At 47.2% G+C, this 16,649-nt stretch overlaps 1 protein-coding gene across 3 annotated transcripts in view; it reads left to right on the forward strand.

Annotated features, from left to right (window-relative positions):
- The window catches only part of KALRN (kalirin RhoGEF kinase), a 769,081-nt gene that overhangs the window by 330,942 nt on the left and 421,490 nt on the right, over nt 1–16,649 (forward strand). For all 3 annotated transcript variants that reach the window (XM_064291948.1, XM_064291977.1, XM_064292015.1), the window contains exons 7-9: nt 1,920–2,111; nt 6,705–6,836; nt 10,208–10,438. In XM_064291948.1, coding sequence (XP_064148018.1) covers nt 1,920–2,111; nt 6,705–6,836; nt 10,208–10,438 — 555 coding nt within the window. The remainder of the gene's footprint in view (nt 1–1,919; nt 2,112–6,704; nt 6,837–10,207; nt 10,439–16,649) is intronic.

The raw sequence follows: 16,649 nt of genomic DNA on the forward strand, positions 1-16,649 counted from the left end.
CACGAGGATGGCAGTGTTTTGTTCTGTTGTACTTAGGGCTGCTGTGAGTCAGAACCAACTGGATGGCACCTAACAACAACATTGTATTGTGTATTGGTCCAGTTGCGTAGAGTTTTGTTTTCTCTATGTTGAGGTGTAATCCATACTGAAGGCTGTAGTCTTTGACCTTCATCAGTAAGTGCTTCAAGTCCTTTTCACTTTCAGCAAGCAAGATTGTGTCATCTGCATAACGCAGGTTGTTAATGAGCCTTCCTCCAACCCTGATACCACGTTCTTCTTATAGTCCAGCTTCTCGGACTTCTTAGCATGGAGAAATGTTGTGATTTTAAATGTTTTTTATTTAATCTCTGACTGGAAGCAGGTGGTGCCTCAGCTCTTTTGGGGGTGCAGGAGCAGTAGACATCTGCACTTGGTGATGGAAAGATATAGATTTATCCTGTGTCTTTGGCTGTCCTAGGAGCCCTGGTGGCACAGTGATTAAATGCTTGTCTGCTAACCAAAAGGTCTGTGATTCAAACCCACCAGCCACTCCTGTGTAGAAGGATGTGGCAGCCTGCTTTCCTAAAGATTACAGGGGCAGTTCTCTTCTTCCTGTAGGGCTGCTATGAGCCGGAATCGACTCAACGGCCATGGGTTTGGTTTTGGTTTCAGATGTTTGCTCTCTTTGGTCAGCATCACTGGCCTGGTTTTTTTGTGTGTGTGTGTATGCTTTACGTGAAAGTTTACAAATCAAGTCATCTTTCATACAAAAACTCACACACACCTTGCTATGCACTCCTAGCTGCTCTCCCCCTAAAGAGACAGCAGACTCCTCCTCTTCACCCTGTATTCTTGTGTCCATTGAACCAGCTCCTGCCCCGCTCTGCCTTCTCATCTTGCCTCCAGACAGGAGCTTCCCGCATAGTCTCATGTGTCTACTTGAGCCAAGAAGCTCACTGTGGAGTCCAACCTCTGTTTGAAGAGTTGGCTTCAGGAATGGTTCCAGTCATGGGCTAACAGAGGATCCAGGTATCATGACCTCCGGGGTCCCTCTAGTCTCAGTCAGACCATTAAGTCTGGTGTTTTTACAAGAATGTGAGGTCTGCATCCCAGTGTTCTCCTGCTCCATCAGGGATTCTCTGTTGTGGTCCCTGTCAGGGCATCCCTGCCCTGTTTTGGTTGTTTTAGCTGCATCTAGATGCACAATGGAATAAAAGCTACCCAGTCCTGCGTCATACCCATGATCAGTTGTGGATTGGACCATATTGATCCATAGGGTTTTTCATTGGCTGATTTTTGTAAGATACCGCCAGGCCTTTCTTCTTTATCCATCTTAGTTTAAAAGCTGCACTAAAACCTGTTCAGCATCACTGCAATGTGTGAGCCTCCACTGACAGATGGGTGGTGGCTACACATGAGGTATATTCGTTGGGAACGGAACCTAGGTGTCCTACATGGAAAGTGAGAATCCCACCACTGATCTACTAGTACCCTGTTGTAGGTGGCAGTAATGCCTGGGTACAGCTCTCTCCTCAGCAAGAGAAGTGCATTTGTCTCCTTTAGCTTTTGGCCTAGTCTGAGCCATTGCTTCCAGACAGTAACTCTTGAAAGTACTGTGCTGTCTCCCTGGAATGACCTCATAGGATGGTTGTGGACATTAAGTAAGATAATCCCCATAGAGTGACTGGTGCACTAATGGCACAAAAACAATTCAGGTTCTCCAGAATGAAAGGCCTCAGTTACTGTCCCTGCCATCTGCCTAGAGTTTATGTCATACAGGGAGACTATCCTTGGGCCAAGAATGTAAACACTGGGTCTATATCAGCCTCTCTCAAACTCTTGTTTGGGCAGCCCCCTTCCCCAAATACTCAGCCCCAAAGTGCTTAACAGATGCCTTTTTAGCCTGCCCTGCTAAGCGCTGACTCTCCTTTGGTTCCCAGAATGCCTACGTCAACATCAACCGCATCATGTCCGTGGCCTCCCGCCTCTCTGAAGCTGGCCATTACGCCTCACAGCAAATCAAGCAGATTTCCACGCAGCTGGACCAGGAGTGGAAGAGCTTTGCTGCTGCCCTGGACGAGCGCAGCACCATTCTCGCCATGTCTGCGGTGTTCCACCAGAAGGCTGAGCAGGTGAGGCCAGGGCAGTCTGCTGTGGCTGCTGTCGGTGGGAAGGGTAGAGAGGCAGGGGAACGGCAGGGTGGGAGTGTGCACAGAGTTCTGCAGAGAGCCCCTCCTCTCTTTCTGAGAAACACTAAAGACCCTGCTGAGTAGCTGCAACAATAACACTTGTTCTACCACTTTCATGGCCCCTGTGTACACCAAGAAACATTGGTAACTCTTAGTGGCTTTGCTTATTCATACCAGTGGAGGCCCAATGCCTCTTTATATTCTGCTTGGTAGTTTAGTGGGATATGTGTGTGTGTGTGTGTACTATCTACTTGATTTGTATTCCCTGAGCATAGATCAAAGGGATGAAAGTAAAGTGATCACTGGAGTGCTGAGAGCAAGGGAAAACAATTTTAAGTTGAGCGTTTGCTATGGTCAATAATGATGTAATAGTATAATGGCTAGAAATAGTAATTAATGGTTCCCATTTACTGAATGGCCTGGTATTGTGATATTACTAACCCGTTTTACAGAGAGGAACATTGAAACTAAGAGAGATTAAACGGCCTGCTTAACATCCAGGGGTGTATTGGAGCTGGCTCCTACTTGCTCATAGATAGCCAATTTTTAAAATTTTGAGAAATGTGAGCTGGTTGTTAAACCCCATCATTATTTGTTGCTGTTAGTTGCTATCAAGTCGATTCCAACTGATGGCAACCCCATGTGTGCAGAGCAGAACTGCTGTACAGGGTTTTCATGGCTATGACCTTTCGGAAGCAGATCACCAGGCCTGTCTTTCAAGGCACCTCTGTGTGGGTTAAAACCACCAACCTTTCAGCTGGTGGTTAAGGTGTTAACCGTTTTCTTGCTTCTGGTTATTTTACTACTACCTGTTTCTTGAGGCTATGTACGTTGATTTATCTGTCTGGTGGAAATACTACGTAATGGTGTGCTACTGTGCATCTCTTCCCAGTTCCACCGTCAGTGATGTCACATTGATAGCTTGAAATAGACCACAGTGGGCGTTTTAGACCATGGAAATCAGCAAATGCTACAAACCAGGGCTTGACATACTGTTTTATTGATTGTCTAGAGTCTTAAGAAAGTGAGGGTGAAAATGCTAAAAAATGCGGACTAAACTTAAAAGTGCGTTGTGTCTATAGCTGTTACATTTTGGATAACACACAAAAATGGAGGCAATGTTCTTCCAGTATTCTAAAATTATTATTAAATTCAGCAAAGAAGTCACTCGTGTTGTTGATGGATGAGTGATCTGAAAATAGTCTTCAGGTGTTTTTTTACTTTTATCCTTAACATAAATAGAAATATCAACCAGCATTCGTGTTGGAACTATACCCGTTTGTTATTTGCAACCGTAGACTGGCTGTGGTTTTCACAAGACTTCGACAAAAATCAACAAAAGCATCCTGTGAGACTCAATTGGTTACACAGAATGTCTTCTTTGTAAACTGTGTACTATTCATCCTTTATATCAGTAGATATGTAATACACTCGTATACATATACAGTCATGTGTTGCTTAATGTCCACGAGACGTTCTGTGGAATAGGACGTTATGTAATTCATCCATACCATATTATGGATGAAGGTTCTTTTAGGCATTTGCTTCCAGAATAAGAAGGCTTCGTCCATATTAAAAAGTTGCTAGGTCAAAAAATTTCCGTCTACAATGAGTTGGGTCACTGGGTTACAGTGAGTTTATCTAAGGTTTTAACACATCCTTCTGCCGCCTTTGCGTCAGCACTCGCAGACTCACCGCTCACTTTCACATTATTGTTTGAAGTGCTTCAACCACCCAGGGCTAGCACGGAGCTTGGTATCATAGCCTGGTCCTGCTTTTTCTTTAAGCATCTCCTACAAGCTTCATGCCTTAGCAGCGATCGTCAGTGAGCTGAGAGGGATTTGCTTTCATGTTTGGTCCTCAATCCACATCATTAGCAATTTCTGCATATCTGATATACATCCCTCTCGCGTTTTCTTTAGCCTTGTGGCTTTCGCTAGGGCTGATCCTTTTAACAACTTGGAGAATTTTTTGTTTTTGTTTTTGAGGATCGTCAGGACTGTCGAGTGCAACATGCATAGATTCACTATGTCCCATTCTCGGATTGGGACTTCTAAACTCTGTTATAACCTTAGCAGACCACAAACATATTTGCAGTCGGATGTTGCCTGGACGGACGTCGTGGGGCACATGACTGTATATATTTGTGTGTGTGTGTGTGTAATGCTGGTTGTTAAACACATCACTGCAAAATCACATAATTGTAATCTGTGGGCAGCTGGAATTTCAACCCAGGTGTGTCTAACATTAAAATCTTAAGCTCTAAACTTTTTCTGTCTGTATCACATTCTGGGTAACTCAGATAATGGAGAGCCGGACACAAGGTCATCCCTTAAATCCCTCCCTCTATTACCTACTCTAACACAGAAGGCAACGTGGAATAATTGAAAGAGTCTAGCTTTGAGTCCAGACACACGTGGGTTCTAATCCCAGCCCCACTATTCACTAATTCTTAGGCAAGCCACCTCCCCATTCTGAGCTTTTTTCCTCATCTCTAATGGGGGATAGGGAAACCCTGGTGGTGCAATGATTCAGCACTCAGCTGCCAATCAACAGGTTGGAGGTTCAAACCCACCAGCCACTCTGTAGGAGACCTGGCGGTCTGCTCCTGTGAAGATTACAGCCTGGAAGCCCCTATGGGGGCAGTTCTACTTTGTCATATAGGTTCACTCTGATTTGAAATTGACTTGATGGCACACAGTAGCAACGAGGGGCTGATCATAAATCTCACAGGGGTCTTACAGGGGTTGGCGATGGAGCGTGTAAAGGGCCTAGCATGCTCACTAAATGGTGGGTATTACTACTGTGGGTATTTGTCCAACATACAATTCTGGTGTCTACGTCCTCCACCTGTGCCTGTTTCCACCTGGGAACTTCCCAGAGACTGAGATCCTAGTGCCACAAGTCAAGTGCAGCCGATGCATTTGAGAGGGATCCAGCCGTGTCTTTTTGTTTTGTTTTTTAAAGGATGATAGTGCTGTGACTAATGGTGACTGGTTCGTGCGTAGGGAAATGAGAATATTGATCCCTAATCTTCTGTTCTCTCCTTAGCCCTATCGCTTGCATACTTTATTCAGTGTTGGCACAGATTGGCATGGGAGACTCCATGCCCTCCTCTGTCTCTCCCCCCTTAGCTGACCATTTTGTGGGACCTGCTGTAGGACTCCCTGTTAGAGTGTGACAGAGAAATCCCAAGGCCTTGAACAGATGCTCCCCCCACAATTGACACATGAATGTCAAGTAGCTGTCAGGTTACTGGGGCGGGGGGGCAAAGAAGCTTCTGAGATGGTAGTAAGCATATGCCATCTGATATAGGATGGCACCGGCACTCTTCCAGAATTGCTAAGAGATGGCCTAATGTGATTAAAAAAAAATACAGAATGAAAAATCAGCCACAACAGCCAGCAGGCCAGGGACTGACTGCTTGAAAGTGACACAAAGACTAGAACTCAAGCAGTTGTGGAAGAAAAGGCAGGGCCAGAACTGAGGGCAACAGAAGGAGTCAACTTTTATTTGATGTTTCCTCACTTGGTTTGGTTTGGATCAGAAGAAATTTATTCGTATCTCTGTCTTTTTTTTAAATGTGATTTCTTCAGGTATTACCAGTCCTTCAGGGAAATTCATAAGCCATGCTTTTTTTAGTGGGGGGCGGGGGGCACCTCATTCAAGGCTATTTTTTAGGTGTTTGTTTAGGCAGCTCTTTATTATCCTCATATGGGCTGTTCTAGGGAATGGGATAAAAAGGTATTTAGACAATTAATTTAAATGACGCTGTGCACTCAGGCGAGAGGAATCGAAGACAGAACCATTCCAGACTGTTGGGCGAAGAATTATTTGCATTTTAAAGAAGTATTTTTCCATTCAATAAACCTGAGTGATTTCAGTTAGCTCACCCTTTGTGTGTGGAGACCCGTGGCCTTCCACAGTTGTTAATTTTAATTTTTAAATAATTTTATGTCCATCGGGATCTATATCTATATGTCATACCCTGGGAGCCAGTGCCACGTCAGACACAGCACAGCCTGAGGAGACTGACCCAACATTGGGAGTTCTGTTGGGGTTAATATCTATCCCCTGTGGGAATGGGTCTCTGGAAGTTCCCTAGGGTTCCCAGTGATTCTGTATGAAGTACTCTTTGCTGCTCTTCACAGCTCAGTGCACACCCACGTGGCCACTAGAGCTTTTTGCCCTGTGCACAACCACAGGCACATAGGAGGGGCTACATGCATTGTCATGAGATGTTTCCGCACCAGCACTTTATAGTCAACGTGTGGGTGTAACCTGTTGAACAGCCTGGGGACTCCCACCCCTGCAGGTTCATAATAGTAATCTTTCTTTGTGGAAATCACACTTCCTGAACAGGTGCCTAGGTCAGACTTCTTACTTGGGGTTAGTGTTTGTGGGATTAAAGAACACTCTCGGTTCTTCCATAGGTCCTTGCTTTTCCCCGAGGTAGCTGACCCTCTCTGCTCTAGGTAACCCACCCATCACTCAGCCCAGTACTCCCACTCTGACCCACCCCACATCTCCTTCCAGTTCCTGTCGGGAGTGGACGCCTGGTGCAAGATGTGTAGTGAAGGTGGCCTGCCGTCCGAGATGCAGGACCTAGAGCTGGCAATCCACCACCACCAAACCTTGTATGAGCAAGTGACCCAAGCCTACACGGAGGTGAGAACCAAGCAGGGCAACCGGGTGTCCTGGGCGTATGTGCAAATGGGTGGGTGGTGTGGGCACTGGCCAATACCCTATGAAATAGTCTGGGTTGAACAAAAGAGAAGAGAAACCATTTTTCTTCCTTTAGGGTCATCTTTAGTATCCTTGGCCTGTGAACTATGGTGTCTCCAGGTAGAAAGCAGAAAAAAAGGGGCCATCAGTAGGCATACGTTCGTGTGCACACACACACACACACGCATGCACGCACACACATGCACACACATGCACACGCACACACACACACACACCTCCCTGGATGTGAGGGTTTGGACTCTTGTCTCTGGAAAACAAAGTTGTCCTTCTCTAGAGTTTGCTTTCTGGTTGGTGAACAGGCATGTATACACTAGCCCTGACACCCCTTTTATGAAGCAGCTCATCAAAAAATCCTAGTTTTCTCACTAGAAAGGTCCAGAGGAAAATGATTGGGGTGGAGATAAGTGTTTTCAGGAGTGAGAAACGGCCACAGATGTGGAGGAAAAACTAAAAGCCTCTTCTGCTGAAATACCAAGGGTGGGGGGGGGGAGGGGATAGTGCAAAATTAACAAGGGGAACAAACTTCTTGATGTTTCTTTAAAGGAAAAGGAAAAAGCCATATAGGTGCATCCCTGTGGCCATACATATACCAGTTAGGTAGGTTCACTAGCTGGGCATGAATTCTGAGGGAGGGGGGCTGAGGGCTAAAAAACTGATGAGGGCAAAATGGGCAGACTAAGTAGGCAGTTTAGGGCTGGATGAGGAGGGAAGGTGGCTTAGCATCTGGCCTGTTGGTTTCCTCCAGAGCGAGGTCAGTTAGGGCGGTGTTTCTCCAAGTGGGCTCCGGGACCACCGGCATCAGGCTTACCTGAGGTGCTTGTTAAAGATGCAGATACCTGGGCTCCACCCTAGACTGACTCAGAGTGTCAAGAAGTGGGACCTGGAACCTCCGTTTTCCTATGAGCCCAGGTGAGTTTGATGCACATAGACGTCTAAGAACCAATGTCTTCTAGGTAAGAACCGGGTTCTTGCCTCAGTCAAAACTGAGTTTAGATCCTGGCTTGTAAGCTGTGTGACCTCAGGCAAGTCACTTCACCACTCTAAGCTCAGCTTTCTCTTCTGTGAAATGCGAGTGATTAACACCTGCCAAATAGGGTAATGTTCAGGGTTATAAAGATAATGCCTGTAACGCGCTTGGCCCAGCGCCTGATAGGAGTATAAGTGCTGACAGATGGTAACAGGCTTTGTCATTGTCAGAGGCATGGAGGAGGGCTGGTAAGATGAGTCTGATCCCATCAGCTCTGATCCAAATGGTCCAAGGGTTTCTCTCTTAGACCAGAACTTTCCCTCTGCCCGTGGATCAAGAATCTCTAAATTTACCCCGTGTAAAATACAAAAAATAGTACAATCATTTTTTTTTTTAAAATACAAAAAATAGTACAATCAAGATTAATATATTTCACCACATCAGGAGGTGCGGATGTAACTTATATACATATGTGATATATATATATGTGTATAAAATATATGTGTTTGTGTGCATATGTATACACACACACACACACACACACACAATTTCTCCCAATTTGTTCTTAGTCCCTAGCACTGTGGACCTAGGTGTTCCATTGAAGCCCACTTTGGTGGCCAGCAGGCTGTCCCTGACCTCCCATAGACATGGAGACTGAGGCAGAGGACTAGAACCCCTGTTGACTTGGATTTCTAGGATTTGGCTCCCATCTCTAATTGCCCTTCCCTAGATGTAGCATATTGCCTAAAGACAGCGTTTTTTCAAATTCTCTGCATTTGGCCATAGGGTATCTGTCTTATTCATGCCTCTGGAGGGCATTAAAGCCTTCTCTCCCCACCCTGTGGCGATAAGCCAGGGGGTGGGGATGGTGGAGTTCGGTGGGAGGTGGTGGTCACTTAAATCGGTCATGTTTCCCTAGCTGGGTTTCCTCTCCTGTCTCAGCCTCACCCTAAGCCATCACTCCTCTCAGTCACCAGCCAGCCCTGCAGGTGCTTCTGCAGCCCCGTGAGCAGGAGGAGAACAGCTGGGTCTGTGTTCCTGAGCCCCCAACCAAGTACTTCTCAGGGCCTGAAGGAGGGGTGAGGGGAGGCTGCCAGCACAGCAAACGGCTCCCCATTTGTCATCATAAGGATGGAGGTGGGAGCATAGCCCCTTCCCCAGTTTGCTGGTAGGAAAAAAGACTGTTTTAACTCTAAACCAACTTTGATTTCATTGTTAAACCAGAGTCATATGGGGTCTTAAAATTCCTGTCAAGTCCCCAGTCACCACTGTGTTGAATTGAAAGGGTATTCTTCCAAGCACTGTAGAACCACAGGTGTGTGTTACCACTCTCCAGAATTATTGGTGTATTGGCGCAGGTAATTGTGGCAGGAACCCAATGAGAGAAAGGACAGGGAATATCACCCTCACTGCCCTCAGCACTGAAGGTGTTGGAGAACCCAGGTACATGGGTGGTGTGTCCACAGTCTAAGGGCCCCCCTCTCTTACTCTGCGTTTTCTGGAAAGATGGGGAATGGTGCTGCTTTTTGGTACAAAGAAGAGGATTATAGAGAGAGAGAGAGAGAGACCAAAAAAAAAAAAAAACAAAGAAAACCACACAAACCCAGAATAAAGAGAAAAGAAAGAAAATGGCAAGGAAATAAATGGGAGAAAGAAATAATATTGATGATGATGAAGATGGTACTACACGCAGGCCCTATTCAAGGAAACCGAAGCCCAAAGAGGTTTAGTAACTTGCCTCTGGTCACACATCTAGAAGTTTGAAGCCAGGTAGAGGAAGGTGAAGGAGAAAGACAGGGAGAGGTTTAAGGTAGGGACTTATTCCAAATGTCATTTCTGACATGAAGCTCCTCTGCCTGGTTCTGTCAATGAGTCAGTCAAAATATTTATCAAGTATCTACTTTGTGCCAGGCACTGTTGTAGGCTTTGGAGAGAGAGCGGTGAAAAAGACAGAGTCCCTGCACTCATGGAGCTAAAATTCGAGAGAGGAGAGACAATGATGTAAGAGCCTCACAGGCACCTTGGTGCCCCAGCAAACCCCCTGCTTAAACATTGTATGGGCAGATGAACTGGCTTCCTTCTGAGCCCAGGATTCCAGTTCTCCAGGATCCTCTGCCCTCCCCTGGGCTGTGAGCTGGGCACCAGAGCAGCTCCGGCTGGCTAGCATGTTCCTTGGTTACCGGAGGGGATGACTGCAGCTCTCAGGTCTAATTGGGACCCCTTGTCTCTCTCTGCACCCTACCTGCTGTGCTGCACCCTGGACTCTTCAGCCCTGTGGGGCTCTCCCTGGCTCAGATCTGGAACAGGGCTTCTTTCCTTCCTGCAGGTCAGCCAGGATGGCAAAGCGCTGCTGGACGTGCTACAGCGTCCGCTGAGTCCTGGGAACTCCGAGTCCCTCACGGCCACAGCCAACTACTCCAAGGCGGTGCACCAGGTGCTGGACGTGGTGCATGAGGTGCTGCACCACCAGCGGCGGCTCGAGAGCATCTGGCAGCACCGCAAGGTGCGTCTCCACCAGCGGCTGCAGCTCTCCGTCTTCCAGCAGGACGTACAGCAGGTAACAGCTCTGCTTGCCCTCCACGCGACATCCATTCCAGGCAGGGGCCTGAGCTCGAGGCCTCGCACTCCGTGATCAGCCTGGAGTAATGGTGGGAAGAGGGCAATTCTGCCCCCAGCACCCTTCCTCCACCAAAAAAACCCCCCAAAACCCACCAAACCAGACTTGCTAATAGTTTGCGTCTCCCCTAAGCAGCTTTACAGACTGGGCCTTCTCACCCTGTGCTCTTGGAAAAAGAGACTCAGTCTGAGGAACAGCAGTTTCTTACAGTCAGATGATGTATTTTTCTTTTGCTGGGAGAGCTTAACCCTCACTCAAGCAGCAAGATTGCCGGACAACTTGGGGGGCTGGGAGGCTCTCTGAGCCCTGTTGGAGTTGGACATCAGCATAAAGTGAGCTCACTTCTCAATCGGGGAGGTGGGGGCCTACCAGAGTGGGGGTGGGGTGGGGTTCAGGGCCTGATAGAGGATCCTTGGTTAGTGTGTACATGGGAAACCAGATTAAAACAGGGGCTGTTGTGCGCTGCATGTTCCATGATTAGAGGTTACTTCTGACTTTATCGGTCTTTTTGCGTTATTATACCAGTCACAGCTTTTTCCTTCACTGCAAATAATAAAGAAATGGTTATGTTTCTGACCATGAAAGGACAACTTGTCATGAATGCCCTTTCAGAAGAAATGGCCCATCTCTCCCCTGTGTACTTCTGTATCTGTCTCCCTGGGGACTCCTGGGAGCTTTGTTCTGAGGACTGATTCTAGGAGGGGAAAGTAGGTGGGAACGAGGCACTGAGATCAAGCTTCGTATCATCCCCCTCTTGGTTCATCCCAGGGGGCAGGGGTGGGGGGCTTGCCTGCTCAAAAACCTTCCACATCGCATAATTTCGGGACTACTCAGATAAACTAACATTTTACTTGCTTTCCATTCTTCTGTGGTATTCGCCAGGCACAATCCAAAAGTGTATCAAAATACACATGGAAAATTGAGAGCCAACTGTGCATGTCTTCACAAGTGTTGGTTCCCTTCACAGCTGTTGGTGGAAGAGGCCCCTGGGCCATTGCGCCTGAGGTAGACAGGCAAGACGGAGGGAGAGGTGGCATCCCTGTCACTGGGTAGGGGGTGGCATGCAGTCAGCCGAGGAGCCGGCGGGCCTTCGGGCATATTCTCCCTTCTCAGACTGCCCTGAGACTCTCTGGCAGCTCCCTCCTGACCGAGGCCGGGATTGAGTCGTCAGAGGCGACACCTCAGCCTCACGAGAGACTGGTGCTGTTATGTGCTGGCCTGGCTCCGAAACTCTTGTGGGGGCCTGCTGGGAATGGAGAAGCAAATGAATCAGTTGCCTGCTCTTGCCATCTGGAGCCTTCCAGATAAATATATCATCTGTGAGCACAGGAGAGCCCAGGAGTCCGGCTGCGATTGAGACAGTCAGGTGCCAGCCTCAGAAGGCACAAAAGAGGAGGCGTTACAGTTTCTGTGAACTCTCAGTGACCCGAGATGATCTGGGCAACAGATTACGAAACTTCTTTTGCCTTCCTGCTGCCTTTATGGCTGTTGCTACCATTCATTAGTGCTGACTAGGAAAGGAGCCCTGGTGGCACAGCGGCTAAATGCTCAGCTGCTAACCAGAGATCGGCCGTTTGGACCCACGAGCGGACCCACAGGAAACAGATGTGGCTGACTGAAAAAAGTTTACAGCCTTGGAAACCCTATGGGGCAGTTCTGCCCTGTCCTGTAGGGTCACTATGAGTCAGAAGTGACTCAACAGCAGTGGGATAGTTAAAAGGCTTCCACAGCAGGAAGGCGACATTCCCTACCAGACTGTCCAGGAACTGCTGCTACCAGGCTTTTCTGTGGCCACCAAGGCATCTCAATTATGCTAAAAAAAAAAAAGCATAATAAAATATCTGTGGCTATCCTGCATCATGCTCTTAAAACTGAGAGCATTTCTGGAATTGATATCAGTTCATCTTTACAGTGTTGGCGCTAAGCAAAAACAAGCAGGAGATTATGGGGCGTGTGAGTTGGGGCTTGGAGATTCCATGATAATTGAGTTCCCAGGATGGGTAATTCCATTGTTCTTTTCAGGATATGTGAAATGTCATTTCTTCTGGGAACACCTTTCATTTACCCATTCACTCAGTCACTCACTCACTGTGTTTCTGACATTGGGACCAACTCAAAGAAAAATACAGAGAAATAAGAGCTACCAAACCCAGTGAGGGACTTCACTTGCTCACCTGAGACCCAAACAGCCATTGGTGACTGACAGGCATCGAGCTGGTGCTTCAGAAGGGTGCAGGGCTTAACGCACTCAAGGGTTAAATGAGAGACTTGGTCTTTGATCTCCTGACTCCTAGCCATGAGCCTGTCTGAGCTTCAGGATCAGACTGGACAAGCAATTTTCCTGCTCTACCATGCTCCCACAACTTGCTCTATCTCTCCTACCTACCTATCTACCTACTTACCTATTATCTGTCATTTGTCTATCCATCCATCCATCTATCTGTAATTTTGGTAGCACTTTCACCTTGGTGTTACATTAGAGTTTTTGTTGTTGCTGTTTTAATTTTGAATCTCTCATCTACTCCAGTATCTCCTTGAGAGTAGCAGCCATGCATGGCTTATAGCTCTTAGCTATGTCTGGCACGAAGCTGAGATTCTCTTTATATTTGCTGAATTGAGTGTAGTTATCTCTAGGAGACCCTCAGTTTCTACTTCTGTGAAGTGAACAACATTTAACCCTGCCTCCCAGCCTACCCAGGACTTGCTGGTGAGTAGCAGGAGTCTGCCTGTGGGAATCGTGCTGAGAAACCTGTACAGGTATTTACAGCCCAGGCAGAGGAGGCTGGGACATAGTCTCAGGTCTCCTGAAGCAAGGTGGTGCTCATCAGTTATTCAGCACGCTTGGGCCTCTACAGTAGGCCCAGGGCTGCACTGGTTCAGACAAGATACCTCCTGAGTTAGAACGGCACAAGACATACACATTTGAAAATTAAAGAACAATTTTACCGAAACACACCAACCAGTGTACAGAGAGAGTACCAATGGAACAGTTACAGGCAGAAGTGTGAGCAGAAGTCAGAGTTGATGTCTTGAAAGAGGAGAGAATTGATTGAACCACCTAGTCTGGACCCAAGACTCTGAACACATTCTGAGATCCGGAGATGTTTACTCAGCGGCCCAAGTTGGAAGCTTCTGGATAAGCATCAGTGGCTGGTGTGATAAAAATCGCAGATTAGTACCTGGGCTTTTGAGTCAGACAGGCTGAATTTAAATCCTGTTCTGACATGTCTTGGTTATATGACCTTGGGCAGGTCACTTCACTTGGTGGTGCTTCAGTTTCTTTGCCTCTAAAATAGGAACGATAATAATAGTACGTGTCTCAGAGGACTGAATGACCTGCCTACCACACAGTCAACCCTCAAATCAGCGTTAGCTGGGTTGTTAGCTGCATCCTCTTTAAGCGGTACTCGGGCGCCCCCTGGTGCTTGTGTTACTGGGGAGTCCCAGCATGCTTCTGTTTCTACTGACAGGAAAGGTTTTGTGGGTCTATGAGTTCCATTTTATTTGGTTTTAAAATCTGGGATGTCAAGGACCTGAAAGAGCATCCCTTCTAATCTACCCAGTTGAGGAAATTGAGGCCCAGAGATGTAAGGTAACTTGGCCATAACCACACAGCTAGTTTATAGTAGTGCCAGAACCAGAAGCTAGGTCTTCTGAGTCCCAGAAAAGCCACATGAAAGCCAGGGAGAGAGAGAGACGGTGAATGAGAAGAGAGACAGGAAGTACGCATGCATACTTACATGGAGGGGGGAAAGACAGACAGACAGACACACACATCCCAAAACAGGAAGAGAGGGAGGGAGAGTCAGAGACAGACACACACAGAGTGAGGCAGTATAGGGAAAGAAAGAAGGGGGAAGAGAAATAAAGATAGCAGAGAGACATACATGGGAGAAGAAAGAGGAAGATGGGAGGAGGGACAGAAGACACTAGGGGAGAGACAGGGAGAATGAGAGAGAGAGACGAAGAAGGGAGTAGGGGCAAGCAAGACTCTACCTGCCTAGCTTCTTGCCCGATTGCCATTTCTAGGGGTGATCTTTGCCCAAGTAGGAATACTTTGCCTCTGGAACATCCAGAACCAGGATACTGCAGAGAGATGTAAACCAAAGCTAGGCATCCGTGAAGAAGATTCTAAGTATCTGCAGCCAGCATTGGCCTGGCACTTCAGCTCTGTGGTAGCTCTCCCTAGGGCCCTGACAGGTGTATTCTCGGCTTTCTTTTTCCTGCTGGGCTGGGAACAATGGAAATAAATCTCCTCCAGTAAGATGGGAATTTGGACTCATGAAGCTGAAGAGAGACGTGGACAGGGCATGCCTACCATAGTACTGCTGATGGAATAATTTATCAGATTTTTCTCCCTAAGGAGCCTTGGTGGCCCGATGGTTTAGTGCTCGACTATTACCGGTGATTCGAACCCACCAGACACTCTGAGGGAGAAAGATGTGGCAGTCTGCTTCTGTAAAGATTACAGCCTTGGGAACCATATGGGGCAGTTCCGCTCTGTCCTGTAGGATCGCTCTGAGGTGGAATCGACTCAACGGCAGTGGGTTATTGTTTTTTCAAGCTTAGAGTAGGGCAGCACTTATCGAAAAAGCCCTCCATAATTGCGTCAGCTGGTCTCTACCCTCTGTGGTCCATACTCCCCTGACTCCTCTGACTTCTGACGTGAGTTTAGGGGCTCCTTGCAAGTCCAGATAAACCTGCCTTTGTGGTGGGAAAAACAAAAATAAAAACAAAACAAACTCATATGGGGTCGTTCTACTCTGTCCTATAGGGTCACTGTGAGTTGGAATTGACTTTGGTTTTTTGGTCTTCCTCCACCTCCACTTGGGCCCTTTTTGCAAGAATAAACCTATAAAGTGTTTTGGAAAACGAACTGTATACAAGGCCCTGTGCTAGGAATTTGAGGTCTGTGTCCTTAGAAGAAGTTGTATACCCTTGAGGATATGTTAATGGCACACGGCTGTCTGTGTTCAGAACCAAAGAAGGAAAATAACAATGGACTAGTGGAGGCCCTGTGGTTGGTGTGGGATTTGTGCTGGTCCTTGGAGCGTATGCATGAGAAATGGAGGATGGTGTTCCTGAGGAAAGGCCAAGGAGCAGAAAGCTAAGTAATAGCAGGGAACAGGAAGAGAAAGGCTAACTGGATGCCCTCTCCTCCTGGCAGTGATGGTGGGAAACAAGGCTGAAGGGGGTTGGTGTGGGGGTAGAAGCGGAGGTGACATATTTGAGACTCCTCTGTCCTCTCAAAAACGGTGTCTTGACCTCAGCAGTCTGGTAAGACAGGGATGGCAGAATGGATTTGGCTCAGTGGCTTTCCATTTTGCAAGGACATATTACTATTAAAGCTCATAGGCCCTGTACTGCAAATGAATCTTGCCTGCTTCTCTCAGCTGTTCTGTAGCCTCACATGGAAAATTATACCTATTACTATGTCGGCTCTTGCCTGCCAAAGAACATCTGAAAGGGATTTGAGAGTAATTAAACAAACAAAAAAAAAAACCACCAGCTACTCACTATTTTACCAGCTGTAGCCCCTTAATCATACTAGTTTTGGCCTTGTATAATCCAGTTAACAGTTTCGTATAATAAAGGTGAGCACTGGGGCTTGTACACAGAGTGATTAGTTATCTAAAAGGTGACCAGAATGATGATGCATCTGGAAACTAACTCTTCCTAGAAAGGGTGGATTAAAGGGTCTGAGAAAGAAAATGCTCAGGAATATTTTGCACCCAGTTAGATCAGAAAATGCCCAGGAGAGGGAACCATCCTGAAAAAAAAGAGCAAAAAAGACTCATTACTTGGTGGGTATGTTGTAGAAGGGATTCAAGCATTGGAGGGATGGTCGGATTCCTACCCCAAGCTTTTGTTACTAAGATTAAATGTGTCTGGTTGGGTTCCTTATTTCACAAGCTGTTTCCCACCTCTGTTCCTCTCTGGGCTGTTTTCCTGCGTGCCTCTCTTCACCTCCCCACCAGGGCCTTCTCTTCTGCCTTGGTGTGTACTTTGGCATTTGCGTTGATTTTCTGAGTGCAGCTCTGTCCTGACTGAAGAGTGGTCCTCCCACGGTGAGCATTTTCCAAGGAAGGACCTGGTGCCTCTGTCCGCAGGAGCGAGGGGCCAGTGGGGCCTGGGGAGGTAGGAGGAAGAG

The sequence above is a fragment of the Loxodonta africana genome, chromosome 1 (assembly GCF_030014295.1).
Source record: "Loxodonta africana isolate mLoxAfr1 chromosome 1, mLoxAfr1.hap2, whole genome shotgun sequence".
In the NCBI taxonomy this organism is placed as follows: Eukaryota; Metazoa; Chordata; class Mammalia; order Proboscidea; family Elephantidae; genus Loxodonta; species Loxodonta africana.